At 42.4% G+C, this 11,260-nt stretch overlaps 1 protein-coding gene across 5 annotated transcripts in view; it reads right to left on the bottom strand.

Annotated features, from left to right (window-relative positions):
• Positions 1 to 689: 689 nt before the first annotated feature.
• EXOG (exo/endonuclease G) overlaps positions 690 to 11,260 on the bottom strand; it is a 32,431-nt gene continuing 21,860 nt past the window's right edge. For 3 of the 5 annotated variants that reach the window (XM_055321289.1, XM_055321291.1, XM_055321290.1), the window contains one exon: positions 691 to 3,802. In XM_055321289.1, the coding sequence (XP_055177264.1) occupies positions 3,341 to 3,802 (462 nt within the window). In that variant the 3' untranslated portion in view covers positions 691 to 3,340. Of the gene's footprint in view, positions 3,803 to 11,260 lie in introns of all 5 variants that reach the window. The other 2 variants (XM_055321287.1, XM_055321288.1) reach the window with 1 other exon arrangement.

Genomic DNA, 11,260 nt, shown 5'->3' with positions numbered 1-11,260 from the left:
CACTCAGGGGCAGACCAGCCCCTAGACAGGAATGGCATGTTCAGAAACACTAAAAGACAAGTCCATCCACCACATCCCCACTGCACACCCCCAAAGGGTCCACATCAAGGTTTGGCTCATGCACATGGCCCTAGTGACCTGCAGGTGGGTCCTGGAGATGAGTCTGGACTGGAAAAGGCAGCACAGGGTCCCCTGATGGACAATCTCCATGAATGACATCCAGGAGGGCAGGCCAGATTGAGAGGCAGGGCGTGGAGGCGGGCAGGAGTAGGAGTTCCACACCAGATGTGAGAACCCCCTGACCAGTTCTGGCAGAATGAACTGAAGGATCAAGGAGGAAGATGGAGTGTATCCAGAAGACCTAAGGGCACACAGGGTGCAGCTGTGAAGGGACTTGGCAGGGACAGTTTCAGGGATGGGCTACCGATGTGACAATTACATCTTCACACAGATGAGGCAGGGCCATTCCAAGAATGGGGCTGCTCCAGGCTGAGCCCTGCCCTGCAGGCTAGGGTGCTCCTTCAAGATCACACTATGTCTCCCCTCTGGGTGCTTCAGAGGCACAACGGAGCGGCAGCGGTTTTTAGTTATTTAAAGGTCAAGGTGCAAAGCAGCAATGCTAGCCTATAGTAAGGGGCTGGCACACAAGTCCTACTTTGTCGCATGTAACATTGGTCAAATATTCTCATCCAGAGACCAAAGAGAGCCTGGAGTCTCAAAGATGTCACTGGGGGTGAGACCAGGGAATGCCCCTCACCTACAGATAGAGCTTCTGGCAGCAGAGCCCATAAAGATGGCTGCAGACTTCTCCTCAGCCAAGATCCTCCCTGAGCATCACCAGACAGGAGGGGGAGTCCTAAGCCTGGCCTGAGAATTTGGCTGACCCCAAGGAGGGACCAACTGGAGGCTGACTGGTTCAGGTGGGTAATGAGGAGCTTATTCAATCAGGGGACAGACCTGGTGCTGGGGAGTGGCCTGGGGTTCTCCTGCATCCGAGAGCAAATATCAGCAGTCCTACCAGGGTAGGCTGAAGTGATTTGATCCTGGGGAAAATTCTAAGCTCTGCCGAGTATTTACATTTCAGTTTGTTCTGGAGGGACTCTTAACGGAATCTTAACGGAAGTGTTCAGACAAGTCAAGCATCACTCCTTGTATACCAATACAACTCTTCCATGTGAAAATGAAGATAGGGAGACTGCGTTTTTTTTGTTTGTTTTGTTTTTTTATTACAAGCATGGATTTCTATTTTTCACAATGACCAAGTGGCACTTTTCATACTAAAAACCTAAAGCACTTCAATTTATTGACCTAAAAATCAAGATCCTCCACCATCTAGGTGGAGGGACAGGAGTGAGAGGAGCATGGCAAGGCCAAGGCTGAAGGAAATTCAGGCCAGAACTGGGCACAGAGCCAGACGGGGGGGGGGGGGGGGGGCTCACCTCTGGAGATAGAGGACTTCTCCCACAGAGCTGCCCCCTCAGGCTCTGGGACAACACTACACCAGGCCCCATCATCACCCCTCCCACAAGGAGAGAGCGCAACATATTTTTTGGACACAGTGACATTTTGGCTCTTTATCCCTGAGAAGGACTGGCATAAGCTAATGGCGATCGGTGTGATAAAACAGACTGGTATTAATCAGGCTGTGTTCTCACCCCCCAACTTTTCTTTTTTATCCAAATAAAGGAGAACAAGGTCAATCATTATCATCTTACCTTTATATTAAAGCCTTGGCATTTGTTACAAACACACAAAACACCATAAAAACTGTTCTTGTAATACCACTTGAAAAGACAGCAGAGCTAGGGTACATTTAGACAAGCTCCTGGGCCCTATTTTAAAGTATTTCACTGTCTATACTTATGGTAGGCCGGGGAAAGGATTCCATGTAAACCCAAATGCAGAGACATGGCTCAGAAAAAAAGTCACTGCTTCCCCTAAAAATAGTGAGAATTGTCTTTGAGTATTTGGCTCAAAGCACTGCCTGCCCCGTACTACCCAGGGAAGCAAATCATGAGCTCCTGGATCTGTGGGCACAGACTTTTATTAGGTCCCTTAATCTATGGAACAAATTGCTCACCTTAAAAAGCAAAGAATATATCAACTTGGCACCATCTGGTCACTAAAAGAACTGCATTCCTGAGGGATCCCTGGGTGGCGCAGCGGTTTGGTGCCTGCCTTTGACCCAGGGGTGATCCTGGAGACCCGGGATCGAATCCCACGTCGGGCTCCCGGTGCATGGAGCCTGCTTCTCCTCTGCCTGTGTCTCTGCCTCTCTCTCTCTCTCTCTCTCTGTGACTATCATAAATAAATAAAATTTAAAAAAATATATTAAAAAAAAAAAAGAACTGCATTCCTGGAGGCAAGTAGGGGCTCTGATAAACCCCACAAAGCAATGCCCTCTAACTTTCAAACACCTGTGATTGTTTCTTCCCAAAGAGCTGAGGCCTCCCAATGTCAGAGGACATTCAGGACCCTTTTGCTCGATGGCAGACAAGAAACCAGACCCCTCTTAGCAAACGGGTCCAGGATCACCGATTCCCATGTGAATACAGTTCTGAGTCAAAAGCCTCTGTGTCAGGATTATTTCAATCTATTTCATGTTGTCTTTCTTCTCAGCCCCACATGCCTCCTACTTCTGGGGTTACTTCTTTGGAAAGGTGAACCCTGGACAAAATATGTAAGCTCCCCAAGGCTTAATTTCTTTACACGTAAAATGAGGGCAGTGGTATTTATGTCGGAGAATCGCTGTAAAGCAATGAGCTTGGTATAGTGAACACACTTCGTGTGCAGAAAGTGTAGCTGAAGGCTTCTATAGGACACAAATGGAGGACCAGCAGCTCTATGAGAGAAGGAGCAAGAAACAAATATGTAACAGGACAGTACACAGAGGGTATCCAAATTCCACCTCAAAGACCAACTCAGGTCCTAGAGAAAGAAAACATTCGACACTGGCCTCCAGGAAAGATGAGCAGATACATCAAAGACCGTGCATGATTCAGAGGCATGAAAATAAAATGCTTTCCCGCGCTAACATCCAGACAGACACAAAGACCAGGTCATCTTGTGTCCAGAGTCCTGTGTGAACCCGACACAAGATCAGCACCCAATCCGCAGGTCCTACGGTTCCCTTAATAATCCATTCTTGCATCAAATAAAAAACTGACAAAACTTTTAGATCTTTCATCTTTTTGGGGCGAAATTTAGTCTTAAATTTAGGAGTTCATCATTTCTTTTAAGCAAGCAAAGCTACTAAAATGCACTAGCCTGAAGAGGACACATCTGCTTCATTACAGATGCTGTCACATATCTTCTGAGAAAAAAAAAAAAAAAAAAAAAACTAAGATGAGTTTCTCTCCAGGGTTCCTGCCTGCTCCTTAGCTTGGAGTTCTTCTAGCTTCTTCTTATAGCGGCTCATGAAGGAATCATCCGGTTCAATCCCTGCATTCTTCAAATGTTCCATGATCTTTTCCAGCCTGAGTACTGATCGGGCTCCCTCAATCTTCCTTGTGCTCAGGTACAGAGTGAACTCCTGGAAATCCAGGAGCTTACAGGTGTCCACGGAGCAGATATTCCTGATACCACTAGTTCTATCCAAATGAGGAAAAAACACCAGTCCTGACAACTTTTCCAGATCCTGAAGGCTCACTTGGAATTCATTTAACTGGGGTTGGAAGCCAATGGCTTCATTGGGCACCACGAAGGCCCCTAGTGCCAGCGGTTCAGCAGACGTCGGGCTTCTGCGAGCCAGGATCACTTTATAAAGGTGCGAGGGGACTGCCACATTATCCTCACCAATCACCTAAAAACAAAGCAACCATGTTAGCAATGCTAACTCATGCTAGCAGTGTCCAAATTTTTCCTGAAAATATTTTCAAAACATTTCTGAAAAGGCATTTATAAGCTACCCCACCAATGAATTTAAATTCAAATGCCAAAGGTAATGATAAACCAAAATATAGATTCACAGAAAAGAGGAGCATCCAACAGGTAGATTCTGATCATATTTTTAAAAATAATGCCACATCCTCTGCTGTTTGTAGGACAAAGGGCAAAGGAATGTCCTGGGTTTTTAATAGGCAAGAAATGCTGTCATTTTCTCTTCATCACATAGTCAGAACTTCTGGTGCTCTAAACAAAGGTCAAACTGCCAGCTTGGTAACTCCCAGCTCTAGAAATAAAAATATGGCCTTAGTTTATCAAATTCACTAGGGAGCTAAACAAATAGCTCTCAGAAAAGCAGCCAGACATACTACATTGGTATTACTAGCTCTGGTTTCGCCTAGACTGTAGCTTATTTTTTAAATTAAATTAAGCAAATGTAAATGCTGCTTGCTCAGACTTTTGCACACTCTTGGGCCTATTATCAAACACAAGGTTTCTGAATGTGTCCTCAAACCAAACATTTTGCAAAGGTATCCATACAACAAAGAAGCCAGGGTCAGTCCTGCAAACAACTTGGTTGCCTGTGTAGGTCAGCTCTAATAATAAAATAACATTATCAAGGAACCTTTTCAAATTTTCTTCCAATTGGCTTAAAAGCCATATCTGTTTTCTGAAAAAGGAAAACTGAACATCCATTTCCTTAATGGTCTCCAATAAAATGATACTATTCAACTACAATATGTATGTGTACTACTACCCCTCCCGGACCCTTCCTTGGTCCAAGTAGGCATTTGCTCCTGATCAAACCTGCCTGCCACAGGAGGCCCTGCTGGGAGCCCAGATAAGGCAGATGGATGAGAGCTACAAGGATTCCTGCTTTTCTCAAGTTCCTACCTACATGGCACATAGCCTAAGAATGCCATGGCTATCTGCTGTCTGGCATGCATGGAGGTTCCATTGCCAAGACAAACTGCAGACGGGGAAGCCCCATCTACAGGGTTGATTTCTGTAACTAGTCTCTAAAGTCAGTGAAAGTGGCTGGTAAGTGTTCACTTTAAAGTTCACAAAAATACACAATCTACAAGCACAAAACCCAACACCCCTACAACAAGTCATTTATGCAGCTGAGAAAATGAATGCACTCTTCAAGGCAAAAAACACTGAAGGTGAACTCTATGGAGGTTCACAATAGCCCACAGATCACCAACAGATGTTAATTCAACAATGCAACTCATAGGGGCGATGGCTGGCACTGCTGGAAACACACAAAGGAGCACACTTTACAGTGAATGCCCTGGTGTCTGTTCTCAAGAAGCTTCTTACCGAGAGGAGTCAATCCCCACTGCTTTCATGGGAGGCAGAATATAGAGTACAGACAGCACTAAGGAAGTGAGGGACCGGAACTGAGGGCACAGCTGCAGCTGAGCCATAGTTCACCAAGAGGCAGAAGTGTAACTGGGGATCAAGGGTTAGCTGGGGAGCCAACAGTAAAGCAAATCCCTGATGCCACCTGGTGGACACCTCCACCACTGCAGCACAGTCTCGGACTCCCAGTATGAGGAGCCTTCTAGACCATTCACTTGATTGTTTTCTCTCCTCCTGAACTCTGTCTACAAATAACAAATTTCAAGAATAATTAATTTGTCATGCCCACCTGCTGCCAACCAGGGCTTCTAGTCAGAGTCATTAAACTCCAGCCAAAAGTAAAGGAATTTGACATTTTAAAAAATGACTTCTAACAAAAAATCTTAGGTCTTCAAAAACACACAAGAGCTAGAGGACATCCATTACTGCTTTTAAGAACCCTCACGGGACACAACAATGCCCACTAAGAACCACAGTGTATGATTATCTCACCCACAACCTTCGCATAATATTCCAACAAGGAGGAGCAAAATACTATCCCTAAAAATAAATAGAAAAATGAAAACTTAGCCACTATCTTCTCTGATTCAGTCTTCTTTGTTCTTAGGAAGTAAACATCTGTAACCTGTTTAAAATAGGAACCAGCGGGGATTCCTGGGTGGCTCAGCAGTTTAGCGCCTGCCTTCGGCCCAGGGCATGACCCTGGAGTCCCAGGATCGAGTCCCCATCGGGCTTTCTGCATGGAGCCTGCTTCACCCTCTGCCAGTGTCTCTGCCTCTCTCTCTCCCTCTCTCTCTCTCTCTCCCTATGTGTCTCTCATGAATAAATAAAATCTTTTAATAAATAAATAAATAGGAACCAGCAACATTTGGAAATTAAGAAAATCCACTGTTTTTTCCTTGAATTTAAGATTTAAAAAAAACTAATTTTAAAGCTATCTTTTTTGTAAACAACTCAACCTACATAATAAAATTCTCCTAGTTCTGGGAAAACTAGAAGTCTTTCATAAAACATTTCTAAAAACCGATAGGGACTGGAACCCCAGAGACCTGATCAAGTCCTGGCCTTGACACTACAGAGGAAATCCTCACTGCTGTTAAATTACCAAAAAGCATGGAACTCTTGCCAAGACTGTAACAAAAACTGGAAATCAACTGGGTATAACTGGAAAACACATATATAGAACACCTATAAAGCTGGCACTCATTCACAACCTCAAGTCAGTTTTCGTACCTGCTGGCCTGAAGTTTCCTTCCGTCCAAGAGACAGAAATGACAATTTGCTCTTTTCCGCCCCAGCTCCACACACACAAAACTGGACCTTAATGTTGACTCAGTGCCAGAAAAGCCTGGCAACAAACAATACTCAGGATAGGTCTGCCATTTGTCAGGTCATATACATACTGCAACTGTGCCGTAAATAAAATTAAGCAATAAATAAATAAACAAATAAATAAATAAATAAAATAAAATAAAATAAGTAAAGCAGCAGCACAAGGAAAATATATGTACCTGCTAGAATCACATAGATATATTTGGTTTACATTCCCCTGGGAAGATAAAAAAGAAAATCCAAAAATAAAACTGCTGGACACATTGAGGCCAAACTCTTAAAAAGTCAATCCAATCAAGTGACAGAAAGAAACCATGACAGTGTAATACATAGGGACTCCATACCTGAGAGGACAGAGGAATAAGGAAAGAAGGGAGTCAGGATGTGTGGCAAAGTCAACAGGCAGGTGGCCAACCCTCAAGCTGCATGCCAAGCCTCTAGAGGAACTTGTGCGACAGCAGAGACCTGGGGAGACTGTGCTGCTCACACTGGGCACCTGCTCTGGATAAGGAGGCTGGGGACTGCCAAGTCACAGTACCACAAGCACCACCTTCCCAGACTGTCAATCCTACTTGGGAGACTTAGGGTGGGAGTAAGGAGATACTTAACCAGTAAAAATCATTGATTTTTCAATTAAAACAGATACAGAAATGAACAAAAGCTCTGCCTAAAGAGACAACAGGAGATTTCGGGGAAAAAAAAAAAAATTACTTCTGGATCACTTCAGGTGATACCTCAAGATTCCTGGAGGCATGTTTTTAATTTCCTCCCCTTCTAGGAACTGGTTTGGAATTAGTTTGGAAAGTAATGCTATAGATGAAAATACAGACTGTTAAGTACTTCTAACACTACCACCACCATCACCAAGTCGAAAAATTTGAAGCTCACTTTCTTGTTAGGTCAATTAAAATGTTCGGGCCAGAATCTTCAGGTATGTTTCACTTGTCTGGAATCAATCTCTTCTTGCAACAGGCACATCAGAGAAAGCACATGGATGACCTCAGCTATAATAAAGGGGGTGATTCTGATTAGAGCTGTCAGATGACTCACTTCTGATAAAATCACTGCTACTAATCTTCCCCTGGGCTCACATTCACTCAAGTCCTATGACACTGTGATCCTTTCCTGTATATTCTAACAGACATTTCTGCCCAGCTATAAGGGATCCTCCTTTTGGCCCATTTTCTGTTCTATTTTTTGCATACTAGCAAAAATCACTTGCAAATGCTCTCCATCCTGACCATCTTTTACTTCCTAGCTTTAAGCTGCTATATGGGAAAAGTACAGCAACTCCTTTACTGTACACTTTTGAAAGCTTCGAAGAACAATGCTATAGAATAACTGGCAGCTCTCATACAAGTAGACAGATCCATATTTGGATCTCCCCTTTGACAACGACTAGCTATGTGACTTGGACTTGACTCCTTTAAGCCTCAATTTTCTTTGCATATAAAAGAAGATAACCAATACTGCTTTGTAAGAACTGCTTGTGAGGACTGAATGAGACAACATGTCTAAGACTGCTTATATACCGGATGGTAGATTAACACCAGTTCATTTGCTTTACTCCCTCCACAGTATACGCATACATGTGTCATTGTCTAGAAAGAAAACTAAATAAACACTCTTGTTTTATTAGCTATATTCTCCTAAAATCAGATTCAGAATATAGTTGTAAACAAGCAATAAATATTAAATGGCTGGATCTGAGAAAAGAAAACACTTCCCAGGCATTCTAACAGACATACATAATTGCAAGACATTCCCCTGAAAACAGGAATTCACAATTCAAATATTTATTCATTGAGAGGAACAGACTGCTCTCTAGGGCTGGGCAATGCTATGTCCCCTATTTCAGCATCACTAAAGGATGTGGTCTGATTCACAACTGTTTTATTATGAATTGCTAGAGAGCAGCCTGAATGTTTTTGAGCTGGGCGTTTAGGTTTTGGTCACTGGGCCCCAACTTTTCCTTTTATTTCTGTCTCCTTCCCTGTATGAAGCTCTAACCCAACTGTCTGAGGAACTTACTGTTTTTCAGTACATATCCTACTTTCTCCTATCTCTTCCCCGCGGCTAGCTTTGCCTCCCATGTCTGTTTTCCTTAACCCAATTGTCCTAAGTTTACGTGTATGTATATATGTGTATGCATATGTAAAAAACTTTTGGCCGAACTGAATTCTTAAAATGGCAAGCTGAAACAATTTTTCCAATTTAATTTACCAAAGGATCATATTTTGCTTTCATGCTAATAGGTACACCACAGATTTTTAACTTTAAAATTTCACTTGAAATCATTTAATCTAAAAAAATAATGCCACATCTAACAAAAGCTCCATTACTACAGAGGAGCTGTTAGTGAAAAAATATAAAAAAGTAAATCACTTTGATACGATTCTAAAAGTAAAAACAATATTCTTCTCCAGGGAGATACATTCCTATCAACATTCACCAATGCATACGCACACAACACACACACACACACACACACACACACACACACACACACACACACGTAAGTGCTTTCTTTATGACCAGGGTCTATAAATCTCAAAAAAACACCAAGGAACAATGAAGATGGAAAAAAAGGCCTTCCCGACAGTGAACGACTAGAGGCAATAGATTTTGTATACTATGTTCTTTGGGGCTCTCTCTCTACCCACTATAAAAGGCTAAAAATAAATGTGGTGAACACACATGACAAGCCAACAGCAGCCCGAGCACTCAAGAATCAACTTGTCATCCAGATCCTGGTTTCTAAATACTAAACCCCATTAAAAGGAACCAGAGCTCCTTACAGAGATGGCTGATCCCAGAGTCTGGTCAAGATGAGCCTGGAATATCACATTATGCCAGAAAGTAGAAGTGCTAAGAACATGATGAGGATGTGTCAGAGCACACGGGAGACAGCCTAAAGGGGGTCCCACTGGCCAAATTGGAGACAATTTGAGCATCAAAATGTACACAGCAGACTGATTAAAATTCATTGAATAAAATAAGAATCCATCAGTTCATACTGATAATAAATAAGAAGGGAAAGCTCTACCTACAGTAGAATGTCAATTATTAAAAACAAAAGAAATACTAATTAAAAAATCATTACTTGCCAACAATTATAGTAATAACTGATTCAGGCCAGAATATTCAGTGGCTGCTAAAACTAGCAGGTGACAGTTTGAAGAGGAAAAGAATACTTACACAGTCTCAAAGGACTTCTACAGATAGCTGATTAATTTCAAAGGGGAAATGATAACTTAGCAGTGAAGAAATCTAGAAGACACCACCTTTATCAAGTGATCCAAGTTAGTATCACCATAACAGGACAACCAGATAGTATATGCATGCTGTTGTGATGCACCAAGGGGCACACAAGCTCACCTCTGGGGTGTTCTACCAGAAACATAACTGAATTTAATCAGAGGAAACAAGAGACAAACCCAATTTAAAGAACATACTACCAGGGATCCCTGGGTGGCGCAGCGGTTTAGCGCCTGCCTTTGGCCCAGGGCGCGATCCTGGGGACCCGGGATCGAATCCCACATCGGGCTCCCGGTGCATGGGGCCTGCTTCTCCCTCTGCCTGTGTCTCTGCCTCTCTCTCTCTCTCTCTGTGTGTGACTATCATAAATAAATAATAAAAAAAAAATTAAAGAACATACTACCAAACAACTGGCCTATATCCGTTAACAATGTCAACATCATTAAGGACAAAAATGCTGAGGCACTACCGCTTGAGATTAAAGAAGACTAAAGATTAAAGAGATTAAAGAGACATGACAGCTAAATGCATGCAGTCCATGATCCTGGACTTCATTCCAAATCTGGGGGGAAAAACTCTACGAAGAATATTATTGGAGCAAGTGGCAAAATGCGAATATGGACCATTCTCCAGATAATATTCTTATATGTCAAATTTCACAAATTTGATAATTATATGGTGGTTATGGGAAAGAATAGAGTATTTAGGGGGAAAGGGACAAGATATCTGCAGTGAACTCTTGAATGATTGAGATATTAATCAGTATAAGGTGTATGCATAGAGAAGAGGGTGCAAACACTGCAGAATGCTAACAACTAATGAATCTAGGTGAAACATGTAGGAGAGTTCTTTATTCTTACAACTTTTCTACAAATTTGAAATTATTTCAAAGTGAAATGTTTAAAAATATCAACTTGCTTTGCCAACAATGTGCAAGAAACTAATGAATAAATATTAAAGGAGGTTTCTAGTTCAAGATGGCAACCTGGGCCCAGGCTTCTGCTCCTCTTCTTCCCTCAATCTAAAAAATATACATACACACTCAAAATGGCAGCAATCAGGCCTGACACAGAACCAATTCATGCAAGTACAGAGAATGACAGAGTAATGTGTTAGTGGACTAAGAAGTGCCATGAATTTCTGGAAGACAGAGATGCTGACATGTTAGATAAAACAAAGAGGAAGGAGTCAAAGCTTGGATATTCACAGCCCCTTATGTTGTGCTCCAGTAAGTAAAGGGTGTCAAAATCAAGGTGTGAGACAGACAAATCCACCTACAGAATTCTTGCGTGACCAAAAGCAGCAGGCCCTTGTCCTGCCTCCAGGATGAAGCTAGAAAAATATTTCCTAAAAGGATGATTCTCAAACTTTACAGTGTACATAAAACTGTCCTGGAGAGCCTGTCACATAGCAAGAAAAT

The sequence above is a fragment of the Nyctereutes procyonoides genome, unplaced genomic scaffold (assembly GCF_905146905.1).
Source record: "Nyctereutes procyonoides isolate TBG_1078 unplaced genomic scaffold, NYPRO_anot_genome, whole genome shotgun sequence".
NCBI lineage: Eukaryota > Metazoa > Chordata > Mammalia > Carnivora > Canidae > Nyctereutes > Nyctereutes procyonoides.
Note: the sequence above shows the minus strand (reverse complement) of the source record. Positions and strands in the feature narration are given on the sequence as shown.